General features: G+C 40.8%; 1 protein-coding gene across 4 annotated transcripts in view; it reads right to left on the bottom strand.

The window, feature by feature from the left end:
* Nucleotides 1–13,155, bottom strand: part of cax1 (cation/H+ exchanger protein 1) — a 63,157-nt gene extending 50,002 nt beyond the window's left edge. For 2 of the 4 annotated variants that reach the window (XM_043713995.1, XM_043713998.1), the window contains exon 1: nucleotides 13,003–13,155. In XM_043713995.1, coding sequence (XP_043569930.1) covers nucleotides 13,003–13,066 — 64 coding nt within the window. In that variant the 5' untranslated portion in view covers nucleotides 13,067–13,155. The remainder of the gene's footprint in view (nucleotides 1–13,002) is intronic. The other 2 variants (XM_043713996.1, XM_043713997.1) reach the window with 1 other exon arrangement.
* Between the last annotated feature and the right edge of the window lie 4,597 nt (nucleotides 13,156–17,752).

Raw genomic sequence — 17,752 nt, 5'->3', positions numbered from 1 at the left:
GCATTCCCGATTATCTTGCCCTTGTCCTTCTAGATGGAAGCGGTCAAGGATTTAGAAGGTGCTATCTGAGGAGCTTTGGTAATTTCCTGCTATGCATCTTACATATTGTACACACTGCTGAGTGTCAGCAGTGGAGAGAGTGGATAGAGTGCAAATCAAAAGGACTGCTTTGTCCTGGATGGTATCAAGCATCTTGAATGTTGGAGCTGTACTCATCAAGGCAAGTAGGGAGTATTCCATTAAGTTCCTGACTTGTGCATTGTAGATGATGGACAGGTTTTGGGGAGTCAGGTGGTGGGTTACTCACTGCAGTATTGTAGCCTCTGACCTGCACTTGCAGTCAGTGTTTGGGACGAGGAGTTTCTGGTCAATGGTAAATGCCAAGAGGTAGTGATCAGATTGTCTCTTACTGGCAAGGGTCATAAGCCTGGCATGTGTGGGGTGAATTTTACTTACCATTTGTCAGCCCAAGCCTGGATATTATCTGGTTCTTGCTACATTCGAACATGGGCTGTCTCAGTATCAGGAGTTGTGAACGGTGCTGAACATTGCAAAACTCGGCAAACATCCCCACTTCTGACTTTATGATGGCAGCAACATCATTGATTTAGCAGCTAAAAATAGTTAGGCCTTGAACACTACCCTGAGGAACTCCTGCAGAGATGTCCTGGAACAGAGATGACTGACCAAGAACCATAACCGGTATGACTCCAGAGAATTTGCCCCAGATACCCACTGATTCCAGTTTTGCTCGGGTTCCTTGATGCTACTCAGTCAAATGCAGCTTTGATGTCAAGGGTTTGTCACTCACCTCACAAACTTAAATGTGACATGGGTTTGATCAAGTTATTAAGGAATCTCTAATTGTATCCTAAATTATCTAAAATGTTTATTGATGCATTAAAGCAACAGCCTTAAAAATAGAAAACCCTGTGTGTTGGTTACTAGGAAAAAGATTTTCTATTTTTAAAAAGGTTTGTCATCAGAGGCAGGTGTTGGGGGGGGGGGGGGGTGCACACTAGGTGCAGTCTTAAAGGAAGGGAGAGACTTGAAAGGGCAGGGGTTTGGGAGAGAATTACAGGGCCAGGCAAAAATGCATTTCATCTATGGTGGGGATCAGGAAGTCAGGTAAGTTTACAGCTGTACAGGACATTGGTTCGGCCACTTTCAGAATATTGTGTGCAATTCTGGTCTCCTTCCTATTTGAAGGATGTTGTGAAATTTGAAAGAGTTCAGAAAAGATTTACAAGGATATTGCTGGGATTGGAAGATTTGAGCTATAGGGAGAGATTGAATAGACTAGGGCAGTTTACCTTGGAGCACTGGAGACTGAAGGGTGACCTTATAGGTGGTTTATAAAATCATGAGGGGCATGGATAGAGTAAAGGTCTTTTCCCTGGGGTGAGGGAGTCCAAAACTAGACTGCATAGGTGTAGGGGAAGGGGAAGATACAAGAGACCTAAGGGACAACTTTTTCATGCAGAGGGTGGTATGTGTGGGGAATGGGCTGCCAGAAGAAGTGGCGGAGGCGAGTACAATTGCAACATTTAAAACATATCTGGATGGGCATACGAATAGGAAGGGTTGAGGGATATGGGCCAGGTACTGGCAGGTGGGACTAGCTTAGGTTGGGATATCTGGTCAGCAGACGAGTTGGACCGAAGTGTCTGTTTCCATGTTGTACATCTGATAATGAACAGAAACACCATTCAGACCTCAAATGCTCAATTGAGGTCAATGCCAAAAAAAGGACAGGGAATGGAAACACTGGATCCGATTAATTATAACAGGGCTGGAAAGATTAGATGCAGGGAGTCCCCGATTCAGGAGTGGAGAGGAGAAAAACATTTTTCTTCACTCAGTCAACCTGTGGAATTCACATCCACAGAAAGCAGTGGAGGCTGGTCTCAGTATATTCAGGATAGATTGATAAGTTAACATAAACAAGGCATCAAGTCAAGTGGAGAGAAAGCAGGAATATGTTGTTGAGATAGCAGATTAACCAAGTTCATAACAAAAATGGTGGAGAAGGCTCAAAGGGCTGAATAGCCTACTGTTCACTTTGAGAAGGTCAGTGGGGATAAGGAACTAGACTTCCTGTTCATGCAATTCATAAATTTTGTATTGCCTATACATCACAGAAGTCTGCAATAGCATTCTGCTTAAAAACAACTCGCACAAATACTCTGAAGGGCGAACAAACATCTTAAAATGGAGTTTTAGGTTTTGCTCGGCATTTTCAATTTGACTTGTCTGGCAGCTATTAGAGTTAGGCTGTCAAGTTTAATTGTACATTTAGGTGATTTTTAACATTGAATGGTTCCTGGCATCCTGTTGTTAGATCTAACCTCAAAATATTCTTTCCTGATATCAAATGAAAGTAGTAAGAGACAGCTGAACATAAGATTGCAGTGGGCCTCAACTACATCCCAGGTGTAAAACTGAAAGTGTCCCAAGTCAGATTGTTCTAACACAGCAATAACATCGTATCTACATTAAAAAGAAAGGTCGTCTGGTTATGTCCTCTCCACCAAAATAAAACAGGAGAAATCCAATCCAAATCAGTACTGCCTCAGTCTCACTTTCTTTCAAGTGACAGATGATTGTTGGCAACAGTGCTATCAAGCAGCACTTAATCATTTTGATTTCTGCCAGGACCACTAATTCCAGACTTCAAAAACAGACAGAGGAAGGATAATACCATCAACAGCGCATCATCAAGGAGCTGAAAAGCACTGCAGACATTGAGGATCAGAGGGAAAATGCTCCACCGGTTGGAATCATGCAAGAGGAAAAAAAAATGTCATGGTCATTGGAAGTCAATTATCTCATTCCCAGGATACCACTGAAGAGTTCCTCGCTGTAGTGTCCTTGGCTTAACCATCTTCAGCTGTTTTAAAGCCTTTCCATCATGAAGTCAGCAGTGGGAATGTTTGTAGTGTACAGTTTTATCTGCAACTCCTCAGGTAATAATGCAATTTTTTTGGCCAAATGTACCAAGACCAGAACATCTGAGCTTAGGGATTACAATTAACCACAAATTCAACTGGACCAGCCACAGAAGTACTTTGGCTCTAAGAGAAGGTCAGAGGGAAAATTCTACAGCAATTTACCTTAAGTTCCCAAAGCCAGATCAGACTGTGCTGGAAAACTCTCTACTTGCACAGCCAAATGCTGCTTCAAAAGAAAGTCAACCTGCTTGACCAGCATCCACCTAATCACCTTAAAACATTCACTTCCTCAACCATTAAACATACACTGCATTGCAGCAGCTCAGCAATTTCCAAGGCTCTTTCTGGATGGTAGGTGGTGTTGAAAAGCAAGTGTAGCAGACACATGGGAACACACTAGTATTGGGTGGTTGTGTGCCAGACTGATATAGGATTTAATATTATTCCTTCATCACAGCTGGGTCAAGATTCTAGAATTCCCTCCCCTAAAACACAACAGAGCACAGATAACACTCAAACTTCATTTGTTCAAGAGGTGGTGCACTACCAGCTTTGAAACAAGCAGCAAGAATGAGTGATACAAGGATGGAGTTTTGCCAATTATTTCTACATCTTCCAAACAAAGGTGATAAATAAAATCAAGTAATGATGCTTCAAACAGAAAGTACCTGAAAGTTGCTAAACTGTTCCTGTACTTGGTACCAATTGGAAAAACAAGCAGTACCCAAAGGCACAACACACTTGCTGTCATCAGAAACCTATATACCTGTAAAAATCAGCATAACATAATTCTTCCACATCCAAGTGTTCTGTTCCGGAGAACTCCTGTGAATTATGCTCTAGCAAGTTTCATATGATTTTTAACCTAGCTTTAAAAAGACATCTGCAAGTTTTGCCCAGAGATGTTGAATTTTGTTGTTACTTATGTTTTGGCATAGTTGCCAAATTTCACATATTTAGATGACTTACTGTCATTTCAACAATATCAAAGTTCAAATTACTCTTCAAAGAACTTGACTTTGTGAGAACCAGTTTTATAGGTATACGGATTTCCAAACGTACAGCCAATTTGGTGTACAAAATATCAGTATACTGCATCACAAAAACAAATGCCATCTGTGTCCGCTAACTTCAAATATTTATGCCATCCAGCTCAGCAAGACCATAATACTGATCATTTCAGGCTCTTCACTTCAAGGGAAGGAAAGAAAGGGAACGGGGGTGAGAGAGAGAGAGCGAGAGCGAGCGACTTAAGTTGAGTTACCAAAGTAATTTGTATAACAGTGTTCCAGCACTAGAGAAATCTGCAATGGGAGGAAGGGATGTGAAAACATCTTTCAGCAGTTTAACCTTGATCTAAGAGTTTGATACATGCTCACTTATTAAACAATTCTTGTTCATTTACACAGTCAACTGCACAACAGGTCCTAATGGAGTCTTCAAGTGTAATGGTAGCGTCCCTATCTCTAGACCAGAAGTGCGTCCACGTTCAATTCCCACCTGTCACTGAGGAGAGTCAAAACAGGTACAGTGATTAAAAATTGCAGCCTCTCTGTTGGTGACTACCAACAATCCACTACAGGGTCTCAATCTTCCACCAGCTAATTGCAGTCTAATGGTTACAAAATGGGACAAATAGGGAAATCATGAACAGTACAATTTTTGAATTTATTCTTATGCTGGTTACTGAAACCCAGGATTTTGAAAGCAAAAACAAAAAAAAAGTCTTTTTTTTTAAAAAACCAAACATGTTTAAAAAACACACTTAACTGAAGGATCAGCTTAAAAAGGTGTACTTCCCTTTGTTCAGGATTTCAAAACAGTTGGAATGTCATGTGATAGTGATTAATATCTTAAGCCATCTTATACTTACCTTCCTAGCTCAGTCTCCACTGCTGCAGAAACACCAAATCTCATTCCTTTCTCAAGCACTATTCCAATTGATAGTAGTAGCCCTGCAGGCTGCCAGCAGCCAATGAAAACCCAACTGGAGGTCTTAACAGCAGTTGTGACAAAACTGCAAACAGGCAGAGACAGTTGGCAAATAAATCCTAGCCCACATGGCAAAACGTGCATTCTCAAAACATCTTGCTATTCTTAGTAGGTTAATGAAGGGAGGTTGCTCAACCACTTCAAACGGAGTTAAAATGCAAATTTAAAAGGATTAGAGAATTGCACATTCAACAGACTGAAGGTAGCAATTTTCTTCTCCAAATAAAAAGACAGTGAATCAAGTAGGTCAGTACAACAATCAGCTTCCAAATCATCTTTATTAATGTTCTCCACTCTCCAGTCCTCAAATTTAATCTGTATTCACAGTTCCAGTCTCAACTAGTAACCCTGGAGGTCAGTTCAGTTTTCTCAATTGCAAAAGTTACAAAGATCAGCTCTTCGTCCATAGCCCAGACACCAACCATAGGCCAATTAGTTCATTATTCACTCCTTCAATCAAATCAGCCAAAAAGGAGCTAGCAGGTTATTATGTTCAGCAACTTTTGATTAGGCCAAAAGATCAATGTCCTCTCCCGAGGACAGCATAAAATAGACATTCCCGCTTCAGCATTTCTTTTTAACAAAAAAAAATGATAAGGACCCAAGGGGAAGGATGCAAGAATAGAATTCAAGACAATGGACTGTGAAGCTTTTGATCAGAACGATAAGCAGTGAGGTGGTATTGGAAGCTTTAGTGGATTAAAAAATGAACAAGTCCCCTGTCCAGGTGAATTACATCTCAAGTTGCTGTGTAAGATGAGGGAGGAAATTGCAGGTGTCGGATTCAAATTTTTAAATTTTCTGTCGTCATGGGGGAGGTAACAGGACAGCTAATGTAGTTCCACTTTCCGAGTAGAGTGGTAGAGATAGATTGAGGAATCATAGTTTTCCTATAACTCTGATCTATTACAGAAAATTAATCTCCGTTTTGAGGGGCAAGGCTTGATCAGGGATCATCAGTGTGCTTTAACATAGGGAGCACATGCCTAATAGGTCTGATGGAATTTAAGGGAGGTCACCAGGTGTGTTGATCAGGGTAGCGTGGTTGATGTAGTCTAGACTTCAACAAAGCCTTTTACAAGGTCCCAAATTGGAAACAGATGAAAGGATCATGGGATCCAGGGTAACTTGGCAAGATGAACCCAAGATTAGCTCAGCCACAGGAGACAGAGGGGGGTAGTAGAAGGCTGTGTTACTGGAGCCCAGTGTGCAAATGTTGTGTCACAGGGATCAGAGCTGGAGTCCTAATTATAACTCATTATGTGAATGAGAATGTGGGATGGATAAGTGCATGCAGCAACCACCATGTTTAAATGTTAGTGGTAGTTATTGCTACTGGGTTAGTCAAGACTTCAATGAATTTATGAAAGAATAAAAAGGGTGACAGTGGCTCAGCTGTTAGCACTGCTGTCTCAGTGTCAGGGACCCAGGTTCAATCCCAGCCTCCAGTAACTGTCTGTGCAAATTCCACCATTCTCCCTATGTCGGTGTGTTTCTTCTCATGGTCCAAAGATGTGCAAGTGTACTGGACATATGTCATAATACTTAACAGGTTGATTGTAAATCATTAAAGTACAAATTTAAAGAAAAGGATGGCATGGTGGCTCAGTAGTTAGCACTGCTACCTCGGTGCCAGGGACTGGAGTTTGATTCCAGCCTCGAGAGAATGGTCTGTGTGGAGTTTGCATTCTCCCAGCATTTACATGAGTTTCTGCCAGGTGCTCTGCCTTGCTCCCACAGTCTAAAGATGTGCAGGTTGGGTAGACTGGTCATGCTAAATTGCCCATAATGTCCAGGGACCCGCCAAGTGGAGTAGCCGTAGGAAATGCAGGGTTACAGGTAGTGTAGGGAGATGCAGAGTGGGATACTCTTCGCAGGATCATGTAGATCGGGGTGGGGAGGGTGGGTGTGGGGGTTGCTAAATGGCCTGCTTCTACACTAGGGATTCTATCAAATTTGCGGATGACACAAAGATTGGCCAGGTTGATGACAGAAAGAAGGAAGGTGTTAGTTACAGGAGGATATAAATGAATTGGGCAAATCAATAGCATGGAATTTGAGGTGGTGATGGCCTAGTGTTATTGTCACTGAACTGTTAATCTAAACACCCAGTTAATATTCTGAGGACCAGGGTTCAAATCCCACCACAGCAGTTGGTAGAATTTGAATTCAATAAAAATCTGGCATTAAAAAAAGTCTTAGCGAGTTTTGAGAAGATTTGTAGCTCAGGTTGAGGTTTTGGATGTAGGTTTGCTCGCTGAACTGAAAGGTTCATTTCCAGACATTTTTTTACCTTACTAGCTAACATCTTCAATGGACCTCATGTGAAGCAATGCTGAAAATTCCAGCTCTCTATTTATAGGTTTGGGTTGGTGATGTCATTTCCCGTGGTGAAGTCACTTCCTGTTCCTTTTCTCAGGTGGTGGTAGATGGGGTCTAACTCGATGTGTTTGTTGAGTGTGTTCCGGTTGGAATGCCAAGCTTCTAGGAATTCTCGCGAGTCTTTGTTTGGCTTGTCCTAGGATGGATGTATTGTCCCAATCGAAGTGGTGTCCTTCCTCACTCGTAAGTGAGGATACTAGTGAGAGAGGGTCATTAAGAGTCTCATGGTGACCATGAATATATTGCCAATTGTTGGAAAAACCCATCTGGTTTACTAATGTCCTTCAGGGAGAGAAATCGCCATCCCTACCTGGTGTGGCCTACATGTGACTCTGGACCCACAGCAAAGTGGTTAACTTTTAACTGTCCTGAGCAATTAGGGATAGGCAATAAATGCTGGCCTAGCCACCAACATCCTCATGCTGCAGATGAATTTAAAAAATTAACCCTGACAAAATAGGGTGACGCACTTTGGAAGGAGCAAAACAAGGAAGTACTCAATGAATGGCAAGATACTAAGATGCGCAGAGGGCTCTGGGGTACTTGCTTGGTGGCTGGACAGGTTAAGAGGGTAGTTAAGGAGGCATGCTGGATGCTTGCCTGTAATCAGTTGTGGCACAGATCACAAGAGCAGGTGGTCATGTTGGAGCTGTACAGAATGTGTGTTCGGCCACAACTGGAGTACTGTATGCAGTTCCGGAGACCACACTATAGGCAAGCTATGATTGCACAGAGGGGGTGCAAAGGAGATTCACCAGGATATCATCTGGGATGTCACATTTCACTAAGAGATGCTGGTGCTTTTTGGAGCAGAGAAGGTTGAGGGGGAAGGGACCTGATGGAGATGTACAAGAGGGGCATGAAGAGGATAATAGAAATCAGCTGTTTCCCTAAATGCAGCAGTCTATGATACCACTCCCTGGAAGGGTAGTTGAGGTGGGAATTCTCCTATACCATTCTCCTATACCATTCTCCTATACCATTCTCCTATACCATTCTCCTATACCATTCTCCTATACCAGAAAAGTGGGACGTGCAGTTTGTATATTTTAGGCAATATAGACTTAATGGGCCAAAAGGTCTCTGTACTATAGGATTCTGTAACTCAGACATGAATAACTCCAGCCAGCAACAGGCTTAAATATAGACATATTGCTGTTACTCTGTGACCAAGTATTATGAGAGACATTCGTCCTTGTGACAATGCTGCTGGAATCCTTGGAAATCTATCTTCTTTAATTTCCAATTCCTGTCTCATGATATCTGCAAAAATGGTTTCTCTTGACTCTACATAAACTCAGCCCTCTTGTCATTCTTAACAGAATCCTAAAAATTATATGTCCCACAGTAATAAAAAAACCGTCAGTTAAACCTCAGTCCACAGCATTGCGAAATATGGAGGTGGTGACTGTGGCTCATTAGTTCATGAACCTAAAAAGTATTTTACGAATATCCAGTTGCTGACTCAAAGTCCTTTCTAATGCAAGCCCATGTGAAATATTGATCATTACCTGCTATAGCTCAGTGTTCTTGACTCAGTCAGAATTCTGGAGAACTCAAAACCCTCTCCATGCACTTGAGCACAAAATTCAGTTTGACATTCTCCAGGAATACACTGCCAGAGGTACAATTTTCTGGCTGCCAACAATGGAACAAATGGAATTAACCCTGACCAATATTTATCTTCAATAATCCATGTAAATTCTGGTCATTATAACACTGTAGGTTGTTGAAGCATGCTATGTGCAAACGGTTGCCATGTTTCCTATTGTGTAGGAGTGACAACATTCCAAAAGTACTGTAAGAGGTGCCAAAAGCAAGGTTTTTTTAAGATTAGATTAGATTCCCATAAGATGGAATGTTTTTAAATTGCAAATTATCTACACCTCATGCACTCCTGAACAAGTTAGAAAAAAAATGTAAACTATTTTGCCAGAATTACTAGTTCTCCACTTAAATAGTTTATTTTTCTTCCAATCACTGAAGAGGTTATTCCACTTTCAGGACCCCCCTCCTTCCCTATTCCAGGCTTCTGAAAAAAACTGCGTGCAACTCATTTGTCTGCTAGACTTCAAAATCTCCCTCTGCTTTTCATTTAATATAATGGTTTCTCAAAATATCTACCATTAAAATTACTTTGAATTTCTGAAACCCCTTCACTGTACCATGGACTTGTTCTTTGATTAATTTTAAATATCTAGTCAAAGCTACTTCATAATAAATTTCAGTTTAAAAACCAACTTATGTGGCAGTTCATTATAACCTTTATAGTTAGTTAGAGAGGCTGAATTGTTTCTTGTGCTGTTTAGTTCTCATTCTAAATTTCTGTATCTTATGAAGGAGAAGATCAAAAAGATCTGAATAAGCACAAAAAGATCATATTTAAAAGCAAATATCTCTGCTCAACTACAAACATCTCACTGCTTCCTGTTCCCATTCACAAAAACAATTTGTAAGCAAAAAAAGTTATCCCCAAGTTCCACAAACAAATCACAAAATTTATTCAGAGACGGCAATGATACCGACTTCCAAAATAAACACTACCAACTGAGCCCTTCTTTTCACAAAATGTGCACATAGCACCTTTAATAAAAGATTGCACAAAAGCTAAAATAGGTTCACGTGACTGAAACCCCAAAAGAAGAAGTCAGCTTTGAGGAACAAAGGAACTGAGAAAATGGTGGCACATGGGTTTGAGGGAGTGGTTCCAGCACTCCAGACCTAGGCAATTGAAGATTTGGTCATGAAGAAAGGTGAAGGCAGTCAGAGATATGCAAGAGACCAATTATCACTAGATTTAGAGGCCACAGATCCAAGACCATGTATCACATTTGAATATATAGGAGAGTACTTTAAATTTGAAGAGTTGATGGACCAAGAACTGGCATAAGGAGAGGATCAACTTTCTGCCCCACAAAACCAGCAAGCAACAATATCAGCTAATATGGAAGGAAGGATCAAAGTCTAACATCACTGCAGTAACAATGGTAAGATTTCAGTGGAATGAAAAACAAAGTGTTCTTGGTTCATTTGTCTTTGTCAGGTCTCTTCACAACACAAGATTGGGAATTCTGCATGCATGGCTGTAACATGATACAATTTATACAGCACAAAGCAAAATACTGGCAGTAGGAGAATCAGCCAAGAACAAGCATTTAAAAACATTTTGCATAGTACAGATTGAATCAAACAGCACAGGACTGTACTGAAAACAGCTGAAAGTTACCATGAAACTGCCACACCTTAAAAAAGGTTGTTTGTATATATTAAAATTTTTGAAGTGAAAATTAGCACAGCTCAAATAAAAGCAAAACACAGAAGACGGAGATCTGACATAAAAACCAAGTGCTAGGTACTGCTTGACACGCCTCATTGAATTTTTTTTTGAAAATGTGACACAGGAATGTTTGTGATATTGTTTATCACATCTTCTGGAAATCAATAAAGTCCAGCATATGAGACTCTTAAGGTAGAAACCGACGGAACTGAGGCAAATTACTGAAGAGGTCTTGAAATTGGTTGAGTGGCAGGTAACAAAGAGGAGTTAAGGGTAGCTACTCAAACAGGCAGGATATAACCAGTGGTATCCCACATGAATCTGTGTTACAGCCTCAATTATTCACATTAACAACTTGGATGAAAGTCATCTATCCAAACTTGCTAATGATAAAAATTAGGCAGCAGTGTAGACAGTGCAGAAGACAGCATAAAATTAAAAGGGGATATTGATAGACTAAGTGAATGGACAAAAAAAAAGTGTGGCAGATTGAGTTCAAAGAAAGAAAATATGAGGTTACCTATTTGGGACTGAAAAACAATTAATCAGGGAATTTTCTAAATATTATGAATTTAAACAGATGTTCAAAGAGATTAAGGGGGTTCAAGTGCATAGATCTTTAAAATATCACAAATAGGTGGAGAAAGTGATCAAGAAAACTAACAATGCTGCCTTTATATCTACAGGACTAGAGTACAAGGATGCAAAAGTTATCCTGCAGTTATACAAAACCCTGATTAGTCCCCACTTGGAGGATGATGAGCAGATCCGGAACCACACTGGAGGGGAGAGGTGGCGGGGTTGATGGTGTAGGCTTACACCAATGATATATTAAATTTGAGGGTTAAATTTGAGGAGTGACTATTCAAAAAGCAATTCTGTTTTATTTAAAATTTAGGAGGTTAAGGGATGTTCTGACCAAAAAGTGTTCAAGACACGAACAGAAAAAACAGGGTTGATAAAGATGCACTAATTCCACTTGTTGGGGATTTTAGAAGCAGAAACATAATCTTAGGGCCAGACCATTTAGGAAAAATGTCAGGAAGCACTTCTGTAAACAAAAGGTTGATAGGTGTTTGGAACTCTTCCACAAACAGTGGATACTGGATCAGTTTTTTTTAAAAACACGTAGATAGATAAATTTTAGTTAAGCAAAAAGCATGAGAGATATGGACCAAATGCAGATACATGGAATCAGGCCACAGATCGGCCATAACTTACTAAAAGTCAGAACAGGTTCAAGGGGCTGAATGGTTTATTCTTGCTCCTATAGAAAACTCAGGTCTGGTAGTAGGTGAAGAAAGACAGACAATCGAACTTTCAAGTCTAACCTGACAAGCTCTTTAGAAATTCAGAGCTGAAAAATGTGTTGCTGGAAAAGCACAGGTCAGGCAGCATCCAAGGAGGAGAAGGGCTTATGCCCAAAAACCTGCACTTTTCCAGCAACACATTTTTCAGCTCTATCTCCAGCATCTGCAGTCCTCATTTTCTCTTTAGAAATTCAGAAGCTTTACCAGAAAGTATGACCAAAGTAAAAACAAATCTATCCAAGTTTCAGAATGACCTTTGGATAAAACAGATTCAAACTAGCTTCAAAACCAAAGTGTAGGGATACAGATTAACACTGAATATTAACTAACATTGTAATTAGCAATATTATAGAATTATACAAAAGAAACAGTTCAGCTCATAATAGCTACTTGAAAGAAGCATCCAATTAATTCTACATATTTGCTTTTTACCCCCCAACTGCCCAAAAACACTCTCCTGTTAGTTATCCAGTTCCTTTTTGAAAGCCATTATTTAATCTGTTTCAGTCATGCTTTCAGACCAGTTTACCCCACAGCACAACAGCTTTAGATCATCCCTACCCAATTCCTTCTATCTTTTTAAAAATAACTGTACCCTCTGGTTACAATTCATGAAATTGAGAATTTCATTCATAGAATCATAGAAACTTCCAGCACAGAAGATAAACATTTCAGCCCATTGGCTTGTGCTGACTCTTTGACAAGACTACACAGGATTTGCACACCATGCCCACTTTGTGCCCATAACCCTACAAAATCTGCTCAAACACCTGTGCAACTCCCTTGACAAAAATAAATCACAGCATTTTTTTCCAGGTTAAATTAAAACCTCAAGGTCTCAAAGGACTGAGTTAAATGTCTCCATTGCAATTTTCTTTTTAGAAAAATAAATAAATAAATAAATACGAAAAAACGATCTGATAAATGCACAGACAAGCTGTTCAGACAGCAGCCTGGGAAGCCGGCTGGTTTGCCTGGGGAGGGTGAGCAGCAGCTGTCAGCGCCCACACAACCATGACCAGCCGCCGCCGCCGCCGCCTCAAGGCAGCGAGTTAAGCTGGTGACACTATAATTAAATGCGGCTCCTTACTCAATGCGTCCTGGGTGCTTCGTCTCCGAAAGGCCAGCTCCGGCTCTTGCTCAATCTCCGACATGACTGAACGGAAACTGCCGCAAGTCCCGGAGGAGAGAAACCGACCCCAACACCTGCTGGTCCCGACCCCCTCCCCCTACATTTATAAGAACGGCGCATGTGCCGCCACTGCACAATACCTTCTGGGAGCTGTAGTTCCATGCTGGCGGCCGCGAGGCTTTCTGGGAGTTGTAGTCTCTCCGTCGCCTTCCTCCTGTTCCGGAGGGAGCCAGAAAGACTACAACCGTAGAAATGATGCAGCGTAGAAGGGGGCCATTCGGCCTATCTAGTTCATGCCGACCCAAAGAAACCCCGGTGCCCTTTCTCATCCCATTTTCCTTCAAACGGCCCATTGCCCTTCAGTTTATAGCACTTAAGGTGCAGACAGATCTAACCTAGTTGCTGATTCTTTGATTTCAATCTGGAAGTTTTTTTTTGTTGTGCTTCAACTTTATTGAAACGCCCAATTAAAAAAAAACAAAAGACTAGTTGGGCAAGCTTTTTTGTTACAGTCAATGAAAAGAGAAATTTGGAAAACTCCAAATCTGAAATTAAAATAGAAGAGTGATGGAAATTCACAACAGGTGGATTAGGTTTGGAAAAGTAGAGTCCAACTGCATGCATTATTTTAACGCATGCATGCGGAAAAGAATGACTACACAGAGATTTCTGAAAAATCCTAAATATCCAGATTCTTCCTGCTGACTTATTGACTATAAATTCCTATGTCTGCAATCATAACGAGAAAGACTTCACGTAATCATATAGTTTAAAAGGATACCATTTAATCCATCGTGCATGCTGTTTGAAAGTCTATTCAATTAGTTCCAATTCTCTGATCATTGACCATAGTCTTGCACAATGTTTCATTTCCAGCTATGTATCCAATTTCCTTTTGTAAATTCCTGTTGGTCCAGGTTTTGCCATCAGCGAACTCATGCCAGTGTCTAAACTCGCAGAAAGCTGTCAGCATAATCTGGTAATTTGTGTGGCACATATCTCTTCCATTCCCTTTGTCAAAAAATCTAGCACTAAGAGATTCTCCCACCGTATTCCCGTAGTAGTCAGTGAGCAAGCTAAACAGCCAATTAGATTTGAGTATTGGGTAGCACTTACAACACTTTTTCCTTATTTTTAGTTTTTTAGATAAAATCAATTAGATCAGAAATATTTTATTGACATAAAATACGTTATTTGAGATTATGCAAATTAATATTATGGTTGGCTATTAATCAGAACGAACAAGGGCGATTAGCAGTCATTTGTGGATACCCAATTAGTTAAGTCTTCATCCAACCTTACAAGTTTCTGCAGTGAGACGTCAATTAAAGTAATTTTGCATTGATTGCAGTTTCAGCATACTTCAACTGCACACAATTACTGAAATGAGCCTGTGTTTTGAGCATTTTTCCATGCCTCTGCATATTCCAGGAGTTGGCTATCAGTTTCATTGGAGCAAATGTTCACGTTATCACTGTAAAATCTGTCCCATTGTATCTTTTCAGGTTGCTCATTCTGGATTATAGCAACTCTCTACCAGAAGCAGCAACATTGATACCAAACACTTTTCAAATTGGCAGGCAGTAACTAGTAGGTTGCCACAGGGATCAGTGCTAGGACCCCAGGTATTCACAATACTGTATATATTAATGATTTGGATGAGGGAACAAAATGTAACATCTCAAAAGTTTGCAGATGATACCAGGTTGGGTGGGAGTGAACTGTGACAAGGATGCAAAGGACCTTCAGCATGATTTGGACAGGTTGAGTAAGTGGACAAATCAATGGCAGATGCAGTATAATTCTGTTAAGTGCAAGGTTATCCACTTTGGAAGCAAAATCAAGAAGACAGATTACTACTGGAATGGCTGTAAAGTGGGAAAGGGGAGTGTGCAGCAGGACCTGGGTGCCCTTGTGCACCAGTCTGCTGAAGGTAAGCATACAGCTGCAGCAAGTGGTAAGGAAGACAAATGGTATGTTGGCCTTCATTGTGAGAAATTTTGAGTATAGGAGCAGGGATGTGTTGTTGCAGGTATACATGGCCTTGGTGAGGCCTCACCTAGAATATTGTGTGCAGTTTTGATCTCCTTTTCTGAGAACGGATGCTCTCTCTCTCTCGAGAGAGAGAGAGCAGCGAAGGTTTACCAGGCTATTTCCAGGGATGGCAGGACTGACGTATGAAGAGAGATTGACTAGGTTATGAATGTTTTCAATGGAGTTTAGACAAGTGGGAGAGGGGGGAGGGATCTCATAGAGACTTATAAAATTCTAACAGTGTAGACAGGGTAGATGCAGGCAGGTTGTTCCTGATGGTGGGTGCATTCAAAACCAGGGGTCACAGTCTGAGGATTTGGGGTGGACTATAGGATGAAAATGAGAGACATTTCTTCACCCAAGAGTGGTAAGCCTGTGGAATTCATTACCACAGGAAGTAGTTGATGCAAAAACATTGAATGTATTCAAGAGGCTGCTAGATATAGCACTTGGGGCGAATGGGGTCAAAGGTTAAGGGGAGAAAGTAGGGTTATTGAGTTGGACAATCAACCACAATCATGAATGGCAGAGCAGGCTCAAAGGGCCAAATAGCCTCCTCCTGCTCCTATCTTCTATGTAAATACTTTAATTGTATTGAATTATAATCCTCAGAATATCAAAGTCAAGATTCTTGTCTTTAATTCCATACTCTTACAGAGCCATGTCCTATCTGAAAGAGTATGGAATTAAAGATCTCACAACTTCCTACAGTCATAGACTGTAGTAGACTCACCAACTTTAAGGACATTATTGGATAGGCAAATGGATGAGAATGGATTAGTGTTATGTTAGATAGGCTTCAGATTAGTTCCAACGGTTGATGCAACATCGAGGGCCAAAGGGCTTGTACTGTGCTGTAATGTTCTATGTTCATGTCTCACCCCCTCATTCCACTATTAGCCAGCATTACTTGCTCTGCCAAATTCTCACCAGAATCTCTGCCTTCCCAGATTTTATCCCTTCAGAAGTATCCTAAAGATTTTCCTTATCAACTATATTTTGTTGCCACCTAACACTTTTTTTCTTCTCCACACATTTTACAGTCATTCAGTGAAAACTATGCTACAAACTGGTTAGTTCACTTGGCTAAATGGCTGGTTTGCAATGTAGTGATGCCAATAGCCTGGGTTCAATTCTTGCACTGACTTAAATTACCATGAAGGAATCTCCTTCTCACCCTTTGCCATAGGTGTGGAGAACCCCAGGTTAAACTACCACCAGTTGTCTCTCTAATGACAGAGCAACCCTATGGTCTGTTAAGACAATGGCGACTTCAACTTTTAGTTGCACCCTGATTTCCCTATAGCCATTTGATATTGCTTGTGTACTTTAATAAGTAGTCATAGAACAGTACAGCACAGACACAGGCCCTTTGGCCCATGATGTGATGCCAAACATGCCACCAAATTAAACTAATCCCCTCTAACTGCCAAATTCCTCCATTCCTTGAATGTTAATGTGCTTTTCTAAAAGTCTCTTAAACGCTCCTAATGTATCTGCCTCCACTAACACCTCACTCCAGATTCCTACCACTGTGTAAAAAAAATCTTTCCCCTCACATCTCCTTTGAACTTGCCCCCTTCACCTCATTTCAACACTGGGGGAAAAAAATTCTGTCAATCGTATCGGTGCATCTCATAATTTTAGAGACTTTTATCAAATCTCCCCTCAACTTCTGCCACTCCAGAGAAAATAATCCAAGTTCTACTAGCCTCTTCTTGTAGTTCATATCTTCCAATGCAGACAGCATTCTGGTAAACTTATTCTGCACCCTCTCCAAAGCCTCCACATCCTTCCTGTATCATCAGGACCAGAATTGAACACAATACTCCAAGTGCAGCCTAACCAGATATAAAGCTATATGACATCCTGACTCTTAGACTCAATTCCCCAACTAATAAAAGTAAGTATGCCAAACACCTTCTTTATTACCCTATCCAACTGTCAGAGAGCTCTGGATTTAAACATATAGATCCCTCTGTGCATGAATGCTGTTCAGGGTCCTGCCATTAACTCTATACTTTTCCATAACATTTGATCTCCTAAAGTGCAGTACCTCACATTTACCCAGATTAAACTCCATCTGCCATTTCCCAGCCCATACGCGGTATCCTTTGACAAGCTTCTACACTTTCCACAACTTCACCGATCTTTGTATCCTCTGCATACTAACCCACCCATCTACATTTTCATCCAAGTCATTTATATATTTTCCAAACAGCAGATGTCAAAGTACCCATCCCTGGGGAATGCCACTGGTCATGGACCTCCACCTAGAAAAACACACTTGCACCACTGCCCTCTGTTTCTGAGGGCAAGCCAATTCTGAATCCAAGCAGCCAAGTCACTATATATCCAATACATCTTAATATTCTAGATGAGCCTCCACTGAGGTACCTTGTCAAAAGCCTTACTAAAATCCATATAGACCATTCATTACTCTACCCTCTTTAATCACCTTCATCACCTCCTCAAAAAATTTGGTCAAGTACGACCCTGTTCAAAGCTATGCTGAGTGGGTCTAATTAGTCTATGCTTTTCCAAGTGTGCATAAATCCTATCCATAAGATTTCTCTCCAATATCATCCCAAACATCAATGTCAGACTCACCAGTCTAGTTTACTGGATTATCCCCATATCCCTTTTTGAACAGAACATTAGCTGCTATTCATCA

The sequence above is a fragment of the Chiloscyllium plagiosum genome, chromosome 23 (assembly GCF_004010195.1).
Source record: "Chiloscyllium plagiosum isolate BGI_BamShark_2017 chromosome 23, ASM401019v2, whole genome shotgun sequence".
NCBI lineage: Eukaryota > Metazoa > Chordata > Chondrichthyes > Orectolobiformes > Hemiscylliidae > Chiloscyllium > Chiloscyllium plagiosum.
This window is presented reverse-complemented; position numbering and strand designations above follow the sequence as displayed.